General features: G+C 46.5%; 1 protein-coding gene across 1 annotated transcript; it reads left to right on the top strand.

The window, feature by feature from the left end:
• The first annotated feature begins 249 nt into the window (after window positions 1–249).
• Cdc37 (cell division cycle protein 37) lies at window positions 250–18,604 on the top strand. Its single transcript, XM_089560923.1, has 11 exons — window positions 250–403; window positions 3,724–3,857; window positions 6,083–6,230; window positions 8,243–8,293; window positions 9,108–9,173; window positions 11,662–11,820; window positions 14,075–14,190; window positions 14,416–14,536; window positions 14,866–14,934; window positions 17,183–17,407; window positions 18,159–18,604. Exons 1-10 carry the CDS (start codon window positions 287–289, stop codon window positions 17,366–17,368), a joined length of 1,167 nt encoding a protein of 388 aa, XP_089417049.1. The 5' UTR covers window positions 250–286; the 3' UTR covers window positions 17,369–17,407; window positions 18,159–18,604.
• The last annotated feature ends 1,907 nt before the right edge of the window (window positions 18,605–20,511 follow it).

Raw genomic sequence — 20,511 nt, 5'->3', positions numbered from 1 at the left:
GCCGGTTAGATCAGCTTCTTAACAGAGTTGCGCGGTTTGTCTGATATAAGCATGAAAGGACGGTGATATCACCACTTGCCCGAACGAAAATTCAAAATTCCCGCTTTTCAACGAACCATTGCCGTTGCATGGCGGTGGCACTAATGTAGACAGTGCTGTTCATAAGAACCTTTATTGTGAAAATATTTATACTTTGTATCTGCAGTGGCCTCAAAAACTCATAGTAGCGGCGCTTTCTTTTACTACACTGGGTTAACCGGCTTGTTAGTTTTGAATAGCTTGTTGTATGTCGCAATCGTCGCGATCGCGCCGACTAATCTTGGCCGCACGACATACCGTTGTCAAGCAACTGGGTTCAGTGAAGTTCAAGATGGTGGACTACAGCAAGTGGAAAACAATCGAGGTAAGTGATTAATGCTGTCGTTTTTGTTGTTAAACCGAGCCGCGCGAACCAGAAACGCCCTCGAGAAGTTAGGAAGGCTAGCAGAATGGCTTTGATAGATGCCGATTGTCTTCGAGGTTGAGAAGTTAGTGTGTACGCATCCCCAACAGAAACCCGAACTGACCCCGCGTAGATCCTTCTAGAATATCTGTTCTTAACGGCCGATCGTTGACTGTTTGCCTACACAAGCGCTCAGCTCTAAAAGGGTTTGTCTTACACGTAGAGAAATAGCCATTTGTGGGCGCCAAGGCTAGAAAAACTGGTGATTCGCGCTTGATCGGGTCGGCGCGAACTGAAAATGCCGTCATGCCCATAAAGGTGTGCTTTTCGATCTCAGATGCGCACGCTGTCTTCATTGAGTCGAAATTAAATGAGTAGACTAGTTAAACTTGCCCGTCTCTCCTATTTCAATTTATATTGCGTTAGGCGCTCTGGCACAGTTGTGGTACTTGACAAAATGGGATGGACGTAACGGTTTGCTCACTGCGTACGTTGGATGGTGCTCAGAGTTCCGAGACCGTTGGTCGCGCTTGGATAGGTTGAGGTCTTTAATATTTCCGTGCCTGAAACTACGATCCGTTCTGAATAGTATTGAGCCCGGTTCGGAGCCCAGTTTTGGCTGTGTTCTTTTTATTTTTTGCAATATTCGTGAACCCACCGTTTTAAACTGGTTGTCGGTCACACCGCGGGTTCGCTGACTGATGAACCTCGCATCACTGGGGCGAACGTTGACTTTGATGACCACCGAAATCGAGGTCGGTTGTTAGCGCAGAGTACGAGAAAAAATCGTGGGGTTCATGGGGAGAACGTCGTTATTTAGCGCACCGAGTGAAAAGGAATGAAAATGATTGAAAGTTTTGAACAGGAAAGTTAAGAACGCGGAACTTCTTGATTTCACTCGATTGAGTTTCGAACAGGGAAGTTAAAAACACGGAACTCTGTTTGCACTCGATTTCACTCGCATTTTTGGAGCCTGCTGGCGGTATTCTCTTTGATCATACAGTCTTGTGTGGTTTTCCGATTGCTACGGCGCTTTTTCTTTTCCGTCACCTTGAACTAGTTTGCTATAACCTGTTGCGATCTCGGTACAGATTAGCACGAACGAACGCCCTTAATCGGTATTCCAGACGTTAGAGTCGAAAGCTGAGACGTTTGCCAAACCACATTTTGTGTAGATATTTGAAGCTTTCGCTTATGAAACTAACGTAACGTGTGTGGGAATCTGGCTTTCCGCCGTCGCCTTTGCGCGGCTAGCCGGCCTCCCGCGTTGTTTCTCCTCTTTCCCTTGCTCCCGCCTCAGGCGGTGGAGAGGCGGCTGGGTGACTAATCACTGTCATTTAGCCACAGCTCCGCCCCGGCTCCCCAAGGGCCTTTGCCATTGGCGCCTTTTGGCGGGAATTCGGGACACCGCTTTGGTGGCCGCGCACTGCGCGACCGTCCGAGCGGGGCCCGGAGAGAGAGAGATCCCTCCGAGACAGCGTAAGGTGCGTACGTTACTGTTTGTCCGTGCCGGCCTTTGCCGCTCGGACCAGTGCTTACTCGAGCTCGCCCGCACGTGTCCTCTGACCTGCAGCGGCTCGAGCCTGTCCAGCGGGGTCCAGCGATCTCAGACAGGCGTACCTTGCGTTGATTGCCCACTCTCTCTCGCAACCGGCCCAACGGTCGACACGAGAGAGATCACAGCACTGCCGCGGGGACATTCTCCTGCAGCGGCGTGCTAGCGGCGCACATTGCTCGAGTCGCTTCGTGCGCGCAGCGGAGCCTTGCTCCTCGCGCGCCCCCGGGACGGGGTGACTATTGAGTGCGTGTGTACCTGCTGAAGGACGACGTGAATAAACGTCTCCTTTGTGAACTTGGAGGCCTATTTCTTTGCGGCGAATCGCTCTCCTCCCAGCGGAGGTTGAGTGCACCGCATCGGTGTCCCAGTGTGTGTGTGGTGACGGCTGATCGGGGCCCTTGGCTCGCGCGAAGCTCGAACCCGCGGTGGGTGGTGGCCTGTGTCCACGTAGAAACCCACACGTGTTTAGTATGCGAAGACTTTGCATGCCTAGCAAAGCTCACTTATTAGCATACATGATGGCACGAAGCGTAACCACCTCCTTGCATTTAAAAATTTTCCATAAATAATTAAACTTAGGGCGAGCCGAGTGACCTGCGGCCAGCAGAAATTGAGTGATATGTTTTTTGACAAACCCTTCAGCAAAGGGTTTATCTTGTGGCCACTTCATTTACCAGTGAATTAGATAAACGCGAGCTTTTGTTCGGGGTTATTTTTGGGCACTTAAGACAGCACCTTGCAGAATTTATGGCTTATCGGTAAGTCGGCAGCACTGCGAAAAAAAAAAATCTGACTTTCGTCTATTTGTTTTCCAAAAGTATCCTCAATGCTCAACATTTATAGGGCCCTCACAACTGAGAAGCTAGTGACATTCTCCTGTTTCATCGAGCTTGCACATATAAATTCCTTGCTTATGACTGTATGTGAGCACACCCAGAACGTTTAGAAAGCTTTGCAATTGTTTTGCAACAGTTGCTCGTGCAACCGCTTGGCACTATTCTTGTTAGGAATGTATACCTACATCCCCCCCCCCCTCCCCTACCTACCCTCTCCCGTTCTTCCCGTTCAGGAAATTACTTTGGGCCCCTACCGACAAAAATTGACTTACGTGCTTACAAAAGTGTGTTATTAAAGGAGCTAATAGTTATGTCAGCCTAGAAATAATTTTCATTAATTCTTAATAATTCTGCATTTGCTTGACTCAATATTCAGCTCCTTGTGATATATAGATGTTAGCATGGCAAGGCAAGATGACTAGATGTGCGACCATGTTTGTGAGTTGCTATGACATTAATGAGGAGTCCCTATCTTTGGAACACATAGATTACCTTAAGCATCTTGCAAGTCGCAGTGTTCTGCCATTCACCTGACCAACAAGTTGTGTTATTGCTGATAAAATACTAATCACAAATGAAAGTGAAGTTGGTTAGTAGGTGACAGTATAATGCTGCTCATGTTTTCAGAGCAATTAGCTGATTGATTTCATGTCAGTGCACGTTAGAGCTTATATACAAAGTATTGTAAATTTTAATTAATCTGATTTTCAATTATTTGAATTTAGGCTTTGGTTTCATCAGCACCAAGTGTATTAAAAACGCTTCCCTTCATTTCGACTCCAGATATGTTATACGAATTCGGTCCTCTTCAAGTTTGCATTATCAATAGTCAACTGTATTGCGCTGTTGACTGGTGTTGCCTAATACGGAGCCACTGCCGCACGCAGGTGTCGGACGATGAGGATGACACGCACCCCAACATCGACACGCCCAGCCTGTTCCGCTGGCGGCACCAGGCACGCGTCGAACGGATGAACGAGTTGAAGAAGGAGCGGGACGAGTTCAACAAGAAAAAGGCCAAGTCAGCAGCACCCCTTTCTTAGTCTCACCGGCGAAATCACAATACAGCAAAGCTCAGGCTCAAGTGAGCCGCTAGTTATTTTGTCGTGTCAAAGAATTTCTCTCTCAGTGAGAGTTAGCACTCTTCTCTACAGTTATGAAGTGTTGCAATGTGCTTACTGAACCTTGAAATTGCGGTTTCCTTGTAAGACCACAGCCAGTTGTGCTGTAATGTTTTTCAAAAATCTGTTGTGCTGTCTAGAACCTGGCCTGTTTGCTTAAATGTGGCTAAACGTGATGAAATGTTCTAGCGAGCATATTGTGTCACTTCTGTGTGTCCTTCTCAACATGAATGAGGCAAGTGAGTGCTTAGCTGCTCAACAGCTGCAAAATTTTTCTGCACATCATATAATGTGCTGTCGTGGACATGAGAATACATCTCCATATCTTAGTTGTTAGGATAGAGAGAGAGAGAAAGGGACGGAAAGGCAGGGAGGTTAACCAGGCGATGCCCAGTTGGCCACCCTACACTTGGGGAGGGGAACAAAGCGGAAAAAAAGAAAAAGAGCGGCAATGAAATGAGTTTTGCAGGTGTCCATCGACCACTATGTCAAGGGGACAGAGGGCGTGCACTAAAAACTTAAAGATAGACGGGAATACAACCCCGAGTCTTTAAAGAATCGTAGGAGTGCTTTCACCACTCTCCTTTGTGTGAAAGGTTGTGTCCAAGGCCCCAGAACGTTGGACTCTGTTAGAGGACGCGAGTCCAAGTGGTAGAGAGTAGCAGTCAGGAAACCGCGCTCTCACTCAAAGCAAGGGCAGTCACAGAGGAGGTGTGCCCGATGGTTTCGTCGCAACCGCACTGCTCACATACTGGAGAGTCTGCCATTGCGATGAGATGGGAATAGGCGTTTGTGAACGCCGCTCCCAGCCACGGGCGGCACAACAGCATAGTAAGTTGTTAGGATAAGGCAACATCATCACTGGGTGGTTGTAGAGGACCAACGCCCCTTGGAATTAGGCCACTCAAGTCATGACTGTGAGTTATGAAAGTGTGCTCATTGCATTAAAAGCATAGAAATTTTTTCATCTATGGCATTGCGTTTGTCAAGAAGATGATGTATAATGTATGATGTATCTATATACTATATCTATACACTATATATATATATATATATATATATATATATATATATATATATATATATATATATATATATATATATATATATATATGAGAGAAGCCAACAGCCACAGAAACCAAGGAGCACAGGGGATTTTTTTTTTTAATTCATTTATTTTTTTTGTGGTGTTGATCAAGTAAGAATATTACTGAATATGTTGTCGCTTAAAGCTAATTGATTAGAAAAGCAGAAGAAAAAACAACCACATGCCGCCGGTGGGATCCGAACCCACGACCCCCGAATTACGCCCGGACGAGCACCGGACGCGTAATTCGGAGGTCGTGGGTTCGGATCCCACCGGCGGCATGTGGTTGTTTTTTTTTTTTTTCTTCTGCTTTTCTAATCAATTGGCTTTAAGCGACAACATATTCAGTAATATTCTTACTTGATCAACACCACAAAAAAAAACAAATGAATTAAAAAAAAATCCCCTGTGCTCCCTGGTTTCTGTGGCTGTTGGCTTCTCTCATATTTATAACGAGCCCCTCATTCCCCTTCCTTTGTTTGATTAATTGCTTAGCGAAGGCCTCGGTTCTGGCAACCTTGAAGCCATAGGAAGCATATGAGGGTTCTCACACAGCTTGCACCCTCGCCGTTCGATGGTGTTCTACGTCACACCAGCGGTAACTCAGGACGTTCCACGTCCGCCGCTTACGAACGTGGGTGGCGCTGATGAACACTCTGAAGGTTAGGTTATTTGTAAACATAAATACCCCCGAAAGCAGAAGGTTTGACAGCCGTCGCTGTAGCTCAGAGGTAGAGCACCGGACGCGTAATTCGGAGGTCGTGGGTTCGGATCCCACCGGCGGCATGTGGTTGTTTTTTCTTCTGCTTTTCTAATCAATTAGCTTTAAGCGATAACGTACTTAGTAATATTATAAATTGATCAACACCGCAAAATAAATAAATAAAAATTAAAAATCCCCTGTGCCTCTTGGTTTTTGTGGCTGTTGGCTTCTGTCATATTTATAACGAGCCCCTCATTCCCCTTTCCTTGTCTCCTATGATGTATATAGTGATTTGAGGTTCTGCCCTCACGAGTCTTCTTTGTGGTTCTTCCCAGGAATGACAAGTTGCTGCTGGAGGCCCGAAAGCGATGCGAGGGCAAGACGGGCAAGGACCTGGAACAGGCAAAGCGGGACGTCGCCAAGCTCGAGAGGAAAGACAAGGAGCTGCGCAAAGAACAGGAGGCGCTGGACAAAAAAGAGAAGGTGCGGAAGTGTTCCCCTCTTTCGCAGCGGTGTTGAAAGGCGTTGGTGTTGTCTCTCCCGCCGCGTGTGCACGTGCAGAACGAAAGAAAACAAATTTTCCTCGTTCCTGCCGTGTCCACCCTCGCTGTCAGTGGCCGAGGTTTAACCCCTTAGCCGACTGCCATTTCTGGCTCGTGAGGAGTGCCGCACTTGTATGTTTTTTTTTTGGCACTCAGTGTCCGGTCTAAAACGAGCAGGGCTGGTCCAAAGCATTTTTCTGGGTTTATTTAGATTATTTAGTTTATTTAGATTAGTTAGTTTATTTAGATTACCAATGAAACAAACAAGAGCTGCAACTAACAATCTATTTAATTTACCACCTTGTTACAATATGTACAGCCGGAGACTCCTAGAATGCAGCGGAGCCCATGTGTGGAATGAAATCCCGAATGAAGTTAAAGAAAAAAATAACTTTTCGGCATCTTTAAAACACTATTTAATTTCCATGGAAATGTAGGAATCAATTGTGTGTGTTAATCTTGAAGTTTTTTATTTTACACGATCTGCAGTAGTATTGTGCTTGTTTTGTATTTGGACCCCTCACTAGCCGTAAAGGCTATGCGTCCAACCAACAATTTGTGTACTGTTTCTGAGAATAAATAAAGAAAAAAATTCAAAAAAAAAAAAACAGATGGAAGCAAGGGTACTAAATGACCATTTTGGTACGTTTTCAAAAAAAAATGTGTGCATTTGGTGGTTAAAGAACTATAGACACCTCGTCCTAGTTGCATGTTTTCTTCTCTGTAATGATGCATCAGACACTAGAATGCATGGAGCGCCATGTGGTATTCGCTTATGGCTGCTGAATAATTTACTAAATGTCTCCTTGATGCTGTTTCGGTTTTGGTTACATCAACCGAATGACTGCCGCAACGTGTGAGAAGTGTTCAAAGTATGTGAGGCAGGCAAAAAACTGCAGTTTAATCGCCGATACATTGTTTGTTGTTGTTCCAGCTCTTGAAGCAGGCATGGGAGTGAATCGATACAGTTTAGCAGCGATTATATTGCATTTCCTTTTTTTGACTGCGGTATCTTCTTGGTACAGGCCAGCTTCCTTCAGCACCCTCGTCCTCTATAGCATGGCTTATAGTCCACACTATTGTCTTTTGCTTGTTAAAGCCTATTGCTGTTATCATCATCGTCGAACCACTTGCCAGGGTTGGGAGTTTCATCTCTCTATACACATCTATGAGTGAGTGTTAACCCTTTGAAGGTTTTTGCCGTATATGTACGGCGGCGGTTTTCTGTCCCGCAAGGTCTTTGCCGTACGGGCACGGTTTCGATCTTCCGTTTGAAATTTTGCGCCAAAAGAACAATGCGTGCTCACTGGGGGGTGCTGCCACCTCTTAGGACTTACAAGAAGCGTTTGAAATTTGTGCTGCCTTCTTACGGAGTTAAGCAGAACTTATGTCTAGCTTTAGCGCGGCGGCACAGACTGCGGCAACACCCCTTTTGTAGTTATGGTTTCGCCGCGGGATCGCAACGGAGTCGCGCGAAACGTGTTTTCTCTTTGTGGGCACTGTTTTGCAGAGGCGGCGAAAGTTGATTTCTATCTTTATTGGTGCTGCTCTTAGCTTGCTTATCACCGTTGCTATTCTATTCTATTGAACATTTTCCAGTTGTGAGTGATGCTGTCACCAAAGTACTGTTCCTAATTTTCTTTTACCATTTATTCTCGATTATATACATTTTGTAGATTCAAGATCCGCAATAAAGTAATTTGACCACGTGGGAAAGTTTTCTTCAAAATAATTCGACCCTCAAAGGGTTAAGACAAAAAAGCTTTTAACATGGGCAGGCGATGCGGATTTTTGTTAGGCATGTTTGTATTGCATATATGAGATCACTTAAATAGCAGCTACCGCAGACACTGTCTTCTGCTCTTCACAGGCATTGCTTTCTTTAGTGTGTAGTTCGGGTTCTGTCCTTGTTCGCTTAGTCACACTTCCCTTTCTGTTTGTTTCCTCGTTTAGCTGACACCATGGAACGTGGATACAATCAGCAAAGAAGGTTTCACAAAAACGGTGAGTTGTTGTCTTGCCTTTCCCCTAGCACAGAACCCTTCAGTGAGCATGCATGAGTGTTCTAGCAATCATTTCTACTCTTCTGTTCACAGTAATTATTCCTCTCACTTATTTCTCTCACTTATTAGTGTTTGTGATCTGACCTGCAGCTGTGTGGGGAAGGTCCGTGGATAAAAAAAATTTTTTCGGTAGTTTTATGCTATGCAGGAAATTTTTACTTTGGTGGAGTTGGGTGCATTAGACTAGAAGCTTTTCATTTGTGCTACAGAAGACACAGTTCCTGCAAATGAGCTGTTGGATCTCTGTCTAATTCCCACGGTTTTAATGCGAGAACATTAGGGCCCCTATATCGTAAAAAAATCATCTGACATCGTGAGTAAACTGACCACCGTGGAAGGTGGCAGTTAAGTTAATGACGGGTCACTCAGCAAGAGCAACCTGGGTCGCACAAGCCCTACAGGTGGTAGCACCTGCCATAGAAGGGCAGTGATGTAGATACCAATTCCACATATATGGGCATTAACCCATTAACGCTATCACATCATACCCTAAAGGTGGAGCTCAAGTGTTCCCTACAGTTTTTTTTTTTTTTATTCCTTGAGCATTAGTAGCTGCAATTTCATTTCATTGAGGACAGTAGCAATCCCTTTTTGCCTTGATTACATTCGTGTCTTGCATCTGGCAGATTCTGAAAATTGTGCTGAAAGTCGTATTGCATGAAGCAGATGTCATTCTGCGTGATTGAAGTTTGTACAGATGTCGGAGCGAAAGTGGAAAAAAAAATTAAAAACAGATTGTGACCTCTCTTTTTCAGATCCTGAACAAGCCAAAACCGAGGGAGGAGGTTGTTGTGAGTGACGAAGAGAAAGAGAGGGCACAGGTGGGTGTCGGAGATCTTGTGTTGTAGTCTACATGAAGCCCAGTAGATAGGAACTGCCACAGTTGTTGTTTGAACGCATCCTCGATTGCTGATGTCGAGCGGTCACGAAAACCTCGCATATACCGTAAAAACCCGCATATAATACGAACCCGAATATAATACGGGGCTAAGTTTTAGAGACGCGAAATGGGAAAAAAAGTTTCACCCGCGTATAATACGAGTAACACAAGCTCATAGAAGACATTTATTCAAATCGCATCCCGCACTTCACTTCAATTACTTTGTTCTTAAGTAGCGCTTTCTTCGGACATTTCTTTGTCCGACAAATCATCCCAAATGTACTCATCTTCCGTGCCATCGAGGGCGTTTGAGATGCCGCACTTCTTAAGCCCGCTTCAGCCGCCCGGTTGGCGTCACTGCAGGCTCACCTGAGCGCATCCACTCTGCGTAGCACCGCCTGACTACGTCCTTGAACGGTTTGTTTACACAACCATCAAACGGCCGCGAAAGCTTTGTCGCGTTCCGCTGCACGCGAAAAGGGCTTCTTTCTGTTGTGGCCATCCACGAATGCTTCCTTCGACAACACCAAACTGCCTCCCGGCCGCACCGTTGCCGATGTTCTCTGCAGCCAAAATCGCTTGAAAGTAGCCGAGTACTGTTTTCAAGACCGTGACATCGTGCTCTCTAAAACAATATCCACTTCACGAAGCGTGCTTTACATGCAAGCACGTGCGTTGTCAACAGGCGCACCCAACGGATCAACAAAGAAACGACGTCGTGACGTCGTTTGTCGAGAGTAACGAAGCCAAGCCGTAGCCACGCGCCAATAGCGAAGCCAAGCCGTAGCCACGCCGCAAAAACGAAACCAAAACTTCGAGCAACTTCGAAAATTTTTGTTTGAATCCGTAAATAGTACGAAGCGGAAATTTAGGACGCTAATTATGGGAAAAAACCTCATATTATATGCGGGTTTTTACGGTATGACAAGATATCCACATGGCAGCTGGGCACAAGTATTCTCGTTCTTTCTTTTCCCCCTTTCTTTTTTTTTGTTTGGATTTTCTTGGCATTTAGATGCACCGAGGAAAATATATCTAGGGACTATTTCTCTGTCGTAAGATCAGATGCGCTTATTTTCAAAGCTTAGCTGCTGTACATAGTGTTATCATGCTCTGGGTGTAGGCCCAGTCTCCCAGTTCGAGGAAGATTGTGGAAATCACTTTTGAAGTGATGCCGAGCATAAGTCCATCCAGTTTTTGTTCACGATAGAAATCGATGTTGGCTGTGTTGGCGTTTGTCGAGCAGCAAAGCACGCATTGATTGCTCGGAAAATTGCGTTTACACCGAAAAAGACTCCGCAGTCATAGTTTTTAACTGAATGACAGCGTAGTGCCATAGTTTAGTTGTGGCATTTGCCAGTGATGGTGACACCTGTGTTTTATTTTTCACTTTTTATGTCTTGTAAAACATCTGCTGTCAGTGGAAGTGTCCCTTTAAAACCGGTAATCAACTTAATGTCTGTTAACCCCTGCTCCATTTTTTTTTTTTTTAGGTTGTGAAAGCTGTGGGGAGTTGCAGCATGATCAATGATAGGTGGAGCAGAATGATGGGGCTAAATATTAACATGCAGAAAACCGAAGTAATAATCAACAGTCTAGCAAGAGAATAGCAGTTCGCAATTGGTGGCGAGGTGCTGGAAGTAGTAAGAGAATATGTCTATTCAGGGCAAGTAGTGACCGCTGATCCGAATCATGAGAGGGAAATAACTAGAAGAATAAGAATGGGGTAGAGCACATATGACAGGTTCTCTCGGAGCATGAATTGCAGTTTGCCAATATCCCTCAAGAGAAGAGTATACATCAGCTGTGTCTTACCGGTACTCACCTATAGGGCAGAAACGTGGAGGCTAACAAAGAGGGTTCAGCTTAAGTTTAGGACAACGCAGCGAGCTATGGAAAGAAAATGATAGGTATAACGTTAAGAGATCGGAAGCGGGCAGAGTGGGTGAGGGAACAAACGGTGGTTAATGACATCCTAGCCGAAATCAATAGGAAGAAATGGTCTTGGGCAGGGCATGTAATGCGAAGGCAAGATAACCGCTGGTCCTTAAGGGTAACGGAATGGATTCCAAGAGAAGGCAAGCATAGCAGGGGGCGGCAGAAAGTTTGGTGGGCGGATGCGATTAAGAAGTTTGCGGGGATATGGTGGGTGCAGCTGACAAAGGTAAGAGTTAATTGGAGAGACATGGGAGAGGCCTTTGCCCTGCAGTTGGTGTAGTCAGGCTGATGGTGATCAGTTTCTTTTTATTAGTGTGGCTGCCTTTGTTTATATGTATTATTGTTACTTAATAGGCTACTAATTTACCTACTGAGGTGACATCTACTGCTATCTTAATAGTTTCCTTCTTGGTCCCTTATTGGAGTGAGGCTAGGTGTTCTCGAGTGACGCGTTCACTCACATTGTTGCCTGCGTTCCGTTTTCCCTGCAGAAAAATTTTGTGGCCGAGAACGAGCCCCTGCTGAAGCAGTATGGGATGCTGCAGAAGTACGACGACAGCCGGCGCTTCCTCCTCGAGCAGCCGCACCTGGCGTGCGAGTACACGGCCAACTACCTCGTGCTGTGGTGCATAAGGCTCGAGATGGACGAGGCAAGTGACCATACCTTTGTGGGATCACATACTTATTGTCGGTTGCACGGAGTGCTTCGTATTGTTACATTTTCAGCATTCTGTGTCCGGTTTCCCCCAAGTCAGCTTTTTCGTGCGTTAGCAACACTATGCCAGGTTTTCGCCTCGTCGCGTAGCTGGTGGCTGGTACGCACGAATGGCCTTGAACAGCCGTTGCTTAGCAACGGTTTCAGCCGAGCTCCACCAGGTGGCGTCGCTGTCTTCGGCGCTGCCGCGCACGTAGTCGCTCGCTCCCGCCAGATGCATGCTCTCCGCCGAGGTAGAAGGTGAGGAGGTGGTGCTTCGCGGGGGTATATGCACGCTTCACCTCAGTGGAATCTTGTCGTTATGGAGCGCACTAAAGAGAAGCAATGGCAAGAGGACCAAGCTAGAAAGAGACAACGCGCTCGAGAGACAGCAGAAGAACACGCTGCACAACTCGAAAAGCGTCGCAGCTAACGTAACTGACCAGGCTTAGCCAGAGCTAAACCGTGCCTAATTTTTTCTGTTTTTGCACTCCCTTTGTCTGTCTGTTCGTGGACGGGCCTCGATAACAATCAACTGCCAATCTGTGTGATAATAAATAGCACTTAACTGTTCACATGTGTTTATGACCGTGTATGGCCTATACCGCGTGTGTTCAACCTTTAGCCTGAGAGGCGGGATTTTGCCCCTGGGAGACAATGGAACAGAAGCACTGAGAGGTGTTTTTGGGAATGTTCCACGGTTTCGGGTAGCGCACTGAAACCAGCACAATTTTATCAGCAAAAGTAAGGAAAAACTGGCTGTCCTAGGAGACTTTGAGTTAGCACCATAAAGCGTTGCAAGTGCCTGAGTGGAAGCTTTACCTATATATGAAGCTGCAAAGAAGTGAGGTGGTGCAGGCCCTAGTAAAACTGGTCCAGCAGCATCAGATACATAATGCAGCTGAGTTCGTTTCACAAGTTGCAGACTCTCTAAAGCTACTCACTCTGTAGCTATTTCAAGCAAAGAAAAAAAAATCCTTCCCCCTCTTCTTTCCACCTAGAGAAACACGAAAACAGTATGTTCTATAGGTTCAAGCAATAGGCTACAATTCGGAAGGAAATTCTTTATTAAAGGGGTAAAAAAGTCTTTCAAGCAGCATTCTTCAAAAAGCCGCAACTGAATTATTGCTCAACATTCTGACCTTTTATTTGTGTCCTCTTGATGCGTAGCGTTTGATGCGTTCGAGTGGACTTCTGAACATTAATGTTCGTTTGTATTAAAAGAGCATTTGAAAGAGCCCCCCCCCCCCCCCCCTCTCTCCTCCACCTCCTCCCCCATGTTCCGAAGCTTACTGCTCTGCATGGGGATGCCACCTGACAAAGCCCACCTTTTGTCAAGACCAGCGTATGGGGCTTCATTGGAGAGCTTCATTTGGTGGCACCCAACGCAGAGCGGCACGCTTAAAAAAAGGGGCAGGGGGCTTTTACTTTTGCCCGCAACTGTACATATTCAGTGTTGTGTGCTTCTCGCTGTCTTTAGGCTGTCTAGCTAAAACTGATGCAAAAGAGTTGTGACTTGGGAGTCAGTGGGTCAGTTTCACACTTGGCATGCAACGTTGTGGAAGCCACATGAGTAGTGCGCCCAAAAAAGCATAACCACTACACCACATATTACTCTTCCATCTCAAAGCCTCACTAACGGTTTTGATTGAGACATTGCAGCAGCATAAAACAATGTGTTTGGCATTGCAAATCATGGACAAGGCATGCCAGTGCTCATTTATTGAATCCTCTAGTTATAACTTTCACTGATGACGAACTCATTTTTGCATGGATAAAGTCTGAATGAATAGGCGTGCCAGCCACATGTCACTCCACCGCATATCACTCTTACTTCTCGAGGTCTTGACGAAGGGCAGGACGGTGCCAGTTGTGGTACTTGAGCTTTGTCAGTCAATCAATCGATCAATCAATTAGTTAATAAATCAATTTATTTTCAACATCAACGAAAGGTGATTGTCTCCGCTTTGAACATATGGCAAACTACTTTTCAATCATGGGCTTAACCAGCGGGAAGAGGTGCGCTAATTTTGGAAACATTGCACACTATTTCGACCACCGCCTAATCACACCAACATACCATGGCTTGCTCAGCTTGCTAGCAACAGCATGTCAGTGTTCATTTGTTTCCTCAAACACTAGGAAACTAGATCTACAACAGGACAGGTGCTTGGCATTTCATAGTGCACATTCTTGAATCTCCCGCGCAGAAACACGACCTCATGGCACACGTCGCCCACCAGTGCATCTGCATCCAGTACATCCTGGAGTTGGGCAAGCAGCTTGAAGTGGACCCCCGCTCCTGCATTTCCTCGTTTTTTACACGGTGAGCACACGCTGGTGTCCGCCTGGGCAAATGATGAGCCATGCAGTTGCGAAGAAAAGGCGAGAGCGCTCGTCAACTTTGCGGTTTGGGGTTGGAATGCGTGGCGATGAGCATTTCGTCTTGATTCTCCTCCGCTTTCTTTTGCAACTCAGCTTTGTGCCGAGGTTTTTGAAAGACGTTAAAGAAGGTGCTGTGTCGATTTCTCCCGTCCCTTGTCCTTTTCAGAATCCAGATGGCCGACCAGCAGTACAAAGATGCCTTTGAGGATGAGCTGAAGGGTTTCAAGGAGCGTGTCCAGCTGAGGGCAAGGGAGAAGCTGGAAGAAGCGCTGAAAGAGATCGAAGAGGTGAGAGATCGCCGTCGCCCTGTCTATGTTGCACGTGTATGATGAACCTTGGGGGGAAAAAAGGAAAAAAGTGTTCTTCAGCATGCTGGGAGCGCTAACCACCAGTCATTGTCATAGAAACATTTTTTCGCTGAAACTCAAATAGACTTGTACAGCAACAATATATGTGAATAGGGGCACCAGTGGCGTCCCCTTGTCGCGCTAGGGGCCATACAAGAACCACTGGCACGTGTTTGACCGCGCTTTGCCACCTGTGTTTTTGTGCTGTTGCTTAGAGGCGAGAAAAAATCTGACTGGGTTGTTTGGCTGTGGCTTCAAAAACTTTCCAGAAAGAGCGGCAGGAGAGGCTAGGACCTGGTGGTCTTGACCCGGTCGAAGTGTTCGAGACGCTGCCAGAGGTGAGTTCAGTTGTTTGCATCACCAAGTGGGGTCTGACTGTCACAGTTGAGTGAGTTTGTGCTGAGTGAATCCTTTGAGCGACAAAATGAAACGTGTCCCAACTGTATACGCATTTTGCCTTGGGGCTCACTGTTTTTTCCTGTCCTCATTTTGAAGGACCGCTCTGCCGTTTTTTTTTTTTAATGCAAAAGCATTACTTGGCAATGTCAACGATTTCGTGTCTGCAAAATGTGTCGGCAGCGATTTCTCCATTCGTGCGAGAGTTAAGCGAAAAAGAATGAGAGTGTGTGATAGAGAATGATGTGAGGATGGTGCACGTCAGAATTTGGTCGATGTGGAATAATTAGTGAATTAATTACGGCCAAAATGTCACCTAGACGTCAAAATAGTGTTGGACGTCGATATAGTGCGAGGACGTGAAAACAGTACCAGACTTCAAAATTGCAAGGAAAATGCAACCACATGACCGAGGTGGGCGAAATGTTGTTGTACACCAAATTTGGTTGATGTGGAGTAATTAGTTAATTAATGAAAGGCCAAAAGGTCATTTAGACGTCAAAATAGCCCCGGACGTGCATCTAGTGCGCGGACAGTAAAATAGCGGTAGAAGTCAAAATTGGAAGAGGCAAAAAGAGAGGCAAACAGCCTAAAGTGAAGCAAAGAGAAGCGACGACTGTGACGGAGGCATCAATGCGGGTCCCCTCAGTGATCTCTAACGTTTTTTTTTCTCTACTTCCATAAATCTTACTGAAACTTTTGCAGCACATTCTCTGCAGTGTTCGGAACTTCTGTGCCAAATTTCGCAGCTGGGTAGAGTTCTTGTTGCCGCACAAATTGTTTTTAAAGTTCTCTCTTTTGTGGCCTCAGCGGGGTGATTTGTACGGCCAACCTTGCTTTTGCAATGTCACAGTTTGCATGCTCGTTGATATTATCTCTGCATTTGCTGAAGGATCATATTTTAAGCTTGTTTTCGGTCGTTTCAGACAAATAATGATCTAAGCTGTCGCCATTTTAACCAGTCCATGGTGTGCATGCATAAGTTTGTCACAGAATCAGTGACATCATAGTTGTTTGGTCGAAACCCTGTTTCTTCAGTGTCCTGGTATTTGTTTTTTTAATATATTTTTACTTGGTATTTGAAGAGTGGCTTTCTATGCCTGATAAAAGGGACTCTTAAGAAATCTGATGTGATTATCAACTCGGAAATGTTCGTAAAACCTACCGAGTTGCCCTCTGAAATAATTTGGAGACATCAAATTTTTCCGTGCTTGTTTTTCCTGCTTTGAACTGTACACAAGTCTTTAGCAAACATGGATCATCACATGGCATTCGCCTGCACCTGGATTATTAAGTTTCTTCACTTACGCAGTTTTGGTTTCAGTTTCAACAGCTAAATGCTACTTATGACTTTGCAAGTACAGTTAAAGTCACATGAGGCAGATAGCAAAATAACAGCTGTTCATACACTTGAGCTAGCATAAGCATTCAAGCGAATTAAAATGATGAAGCAGTAGTTATAGTCGAATACAACTTAAGTCTGCAGTGAAGCTCCGCCCGCATTCAGCCTCTGTGCACAGAATCCCTCCACAACGAAAAAGTAGTCCGCTGCTTCAGTGTTTCTTGTTACCTAAACAAGAAGCTTATCACAGGAAAAAAAATTATGAGCTCCAGAATTTCGATACGTGGATTGTTTGATAAAGCCAAACATTAAAAAGCTGATTTCGTTTACTGTTTTCGGCTAGCATAGTAATACAGGACGGCTCGGACCGTGACCCAGTGTTAACAGCTGGTGTTTTTTTTAAGTCGTATCCTACTATGGTGCTCGCAACCTTCTTAGTCAGCTTCTCGTCAGTACCAACCTATGGGGCTGAAACTTGGGAGGCTAGTGAAAAGGCTTGAAATTAAATTGAGGACATTACAGCGAGGTATGGAAGGGAAAATAATAGAAACAGAGAAGGGAGCATGGGTTAGAATGCAAAATAAGATTATGATATCGTAGCTGAAATCAAGAAGAGTAAAATGACCTCGGGCAGGACATCCAATGTGGACATCGGACAACTGAGGGTCAGTTAGGGTAGCGATGTGCATTTAACTAAAGGAATCGCAGCAAGGCATGGCAGAGAGTCAGACGGGGGAGAAATGTCTGCGGAGATAAGGTGGCCGACGATAACGGTGGTGATGAACGGGTAGCTTTGGAATTGTCTCGTGTTTTTCCTTTGACGTTGCTCGCATTGGGTGTTTGTGCAGTCGCTGCAGAAGTGCTTTGAGTCACGTGACCTGGAGATGCTGAAGGAAGTGATTGCCACCATACCCGAGGAGGAGGCCAGGTACCACATGAAGCGCTGCGTCGACTCCGGCCTCTGGGTGCCCGACGCTAAGGCCGCCGAGGAGGGGGCCCCGGAAGCCTCTTCCGAGACATCGGGCGCCGAGTGAAAGGGGGGGCAGGGATGGCAGTGATGTGCATTGAATTGGGTGAGCATCCCTGGTGGAATGTACTGTTTATGTCGGATTTGTAATCTGTAAGCCGCTCGTTGTTGTATTAAAAAAAAAACTTTCCACCTCGTTCAGCTTCTGAGCTAGGCACTTGGGATTATTGAAGCTCCAAATTTTGTAGACTGTACTGAACGACAGCTTTTTTTGGCAATAAAAGGAAGGCTTCAGGGACTGAGCATCCAAGACTGAGTCATTCCGCGAAAAAAGTTCAGTTGCACAACGGTACGCTTGGCTGCCTAGCACATTGGTTTCTATATGGTACCTAAACACCGTCGTTAGGACAGCTAGCGCCATCTATAGAAGCTTCTTGTAACTAGAGGTGCCTAGCAAATTTGTTTTAGTCGAGCAAACTGTTTTTTTGCTTGACTTTCAATGTTGATAGTTGGCAGTTGTGTTAAAGATGTGCCTTAAATAATGAATATTGGCAGTATGTTTTGAGAGAAAATTGAAAACTGCAGGGGGGGGGGGGGGGCTATATATTCTGCTGCATAGAAAGAGAGGGTGTGATTTCGCTCAGCAGCTTCGGCTCTGTTGCCAGACAAAGTTGCCGCAGAGTATAGTCTATGATTTACTTGAAACTTTGATAGTTTGTGGTTTAGCTGCATTCTAGCATTACCATTGCAAATAAATGCTGCATCTGCTACTCTAAGGAAAATATTGTTACAGCGGCTTTAGTTTTATGAAAGTAGTGATCAAATGAATGAAACAAGTATCTTTTCTCGCTTTGCAGGTGTGGCCACTTAGAGTGAAAGCCTCAAGGAAACGAAAGAAGAAAAAAATTGCACGTCTGGAAAAATGTCCTGATGCTGCATCTGTTGAAATACTTCAATACAAGGACACTAATTTCCGAGTTCACTTTTGCGCTCCTTCCTATGTACATAGAAAGTATTAGTGTCCCTCCCTTGTTTTCCTATTTTGCTACTAACAAATTGTGTTTTACTATTTTAACCTCGACGATTTGGTTTATCTAGGAGGAAAGAACTGAGCAAGTGACGAAAAAAAGTTGTGCCAGTAGCCAGGAAAGAGTATGATTTTTGTGAAACTTGTGTGCCTGCTGGAAAACTATCCACAAATAAAGTGCAAATTTTCGTCTGTCATCAACGCATCCGTGTGACGAGCTGTCATACTGTGTAAATTTTTGTTAGAAGCTTTGCTGAAATAAATTGTGGCACAGCAGCGTTGCATTGCTTTGAGATACCACATGCTGTCACTTAGCAAGCATTGCTACGCATTCTGTAGTGCGGTATGCTGCAGTTTTGCAGACACAATGCCCTGCTGCTACATTCCCGGGTGCTGCATTTTCACATCTGCTTTGTTTTGATGCGCCAGTCTAGGTATATGTGGTTTATGGGGTTTAACGTCCCAAAGAGACTCAGGCTATGAAGGATGCCGTAGATAAGGGCTCCGGAAATTTTGACCACCTGGGGTTCTTTAACTTGCGCTGACAAAGCACAGTACACGCGCCTCTAGAATTTCGCCTTCATTGAAATTCGACCGCCATGGCCGGGATCGAACCCGCGTCTTTCGGGTCAGCAGCCGAGCGCCATAACCACTGAGCGACCGCGGCGGCCCAGTCTAGATGTAGCTTCCCGAGAAACCCTTTCAGAGCAGACTCTGCTGTTACGTTACAATTGTGGCACCGTTCCCGCATGGTACGTCGTGAATATCACCTTGCGATATTAAGGACATTAGGGACTTTTAGAATAGGGTGACTCTATTGGCTAGGGGAATAGGGGCCTATTTCGGCTGCGGGAGGTGGTTGGTTTGAAACCCACCGCTGGTCACCCACCGGTAAAAATGGGTACAAGCCGCCCCTGGCCCAGCGCCCGGCTTCCTCAGGGGTGTGCGCTTCGAGGAGGCTCCACAAACCCCGCTGCGCCCTTTCGGGGGCAAACCTAGTTTCGAACACTCAGCCTGCAAAGGTGGTTAGTGTTTTACTGCAAAGTGAAGAGTTCAACTCGAAGCTCGTACGCTCTAACCAGCGTGTCTCAAGACGTACAGGTTCAAATACTACCATAAGCGATCCCTCGTTCCGAAGAGAAAATTTCATAGTAGCACAGCTTACCAGACAGTCCGGTTTTTCCAGCTGTCTGACTTGCGAAAAAAAAAAGGGGGGGCCACAAGTTGGGCTTCTACCACACGAGGTGGATTTAGGGTTGCTTGACGGCAGAACTTATCTCTGATTCGTCAAGGCAACTGTGGTCTAGACCCTTTTCCCAAGCATCCCGCCCTAGAAGAGCCGAGCACCAGGCCAGGGGAAAAGGAAACCGGTGGGCACCCGGCGGCACTGGGGATGAAACCCAGCACCTCCTAAATGCGAGGCGGATGCACTACCACGATGCCACCGAAGCGTGGCGTTGTGGTAGAGCACCCGCCTTGGCTTCGGGAGGTGATGGGTTCGACTCCCGCCGCCAGCCGGGTACCCGCCGGTTTTCTCAAAATGGTTACGAGCTATGCCCCGGCCTGGTGTTTGGCTTCTCAGGGTGCATGGCTTGGGAAAGGAGCCCGCGCCTTCAAATCCCAACACTGTGAGACTGCTGCTGATTCTGCTGCTGTGAGCCAGTTGATCAGTGCGAGTGTAAGACGCTGAGGGAGTTCTTTCCTGGGCAAGGGCTGCTTTGTCCTCACGTATGGGGAAAGGCCGTTGCCCTAGGGCGTACGCTCGATCCGCGTTGGCCGAAGGGTACCACACCTTTAGCAAGGCTGCGAAGGTCGTTCGAAACTGGGCTCAGCCCGCGAGGGGCGCAGCGGGGTTTACGGAGCTTCTCCCAAACGTACACCCCTAAAGGAAGCCGGGCGGCAGGCCGGGGCGTGGCCTCCAACGGCGCGCCGCCGGAGCAGATCGCGGCGGCCACGGCCGGGGGACGCTTGTACCCATTTTTACCGGTAGGTGTCCGGCAGTGGGTTTCTAACCAACCACCTCCCGCAGCCGAGACAGGCGTCCAAACCACTGCGACCAAGCACCAGGCCGGAAGGATGCTTGTACCCATTAAACCGGTGGGTACCCGGCGGCACTGAGAATCGAACCCAGCACCTCCCGCATGCGGGCGGGTACCAGTGCGTACTGGCACCCTGCTATGCCC

Source organism: Amblyomma mixtum, chromosome 9 (assembly GCF_055824585.1).
Source record: "Amblyomma mixtum isolate Tamu chromosome 9, ASM5582458v1, whole genome shotgun sequence".
Classification (NCBI taxonomy): Eukaryota; Metazoa; Arthropoda; class Arachnida; order Ixodida; family Ixodidae; genus Amblyomma; species Amblyomma mixtum.
This window is presented reverse-complemented; position numbering and strand designations above follow the sequence as displayed.

What these genes read in the sequence shown, in the direction of transcription:
- Cdc37 (XM_089560923.1), top strand. Translation starts at nt 287, where the DNA reads ATGTCGCAATCGTCGCGATCGCGCCGACTAATCTTGGCCGCACGACAT. An exon ending in TAAGGCTCGAGATGGACGAG is followed by an intron (nt 11,821 to 14,074) that starts GCAAGTGACCAT and finishes TCTCCCGCGCAG; the next exon opens with AAACACGACCTCATGGCACA. An exon ending in TGTTCGAGACGCTGCCAGAG is followed by an intron (nt 14,935 to 17,182) that starts GTGAGTTCAGTT and finishes GTGTTTGTGCAG; the next exon opens with TCGCTGCAGAAGTGCTTTGA.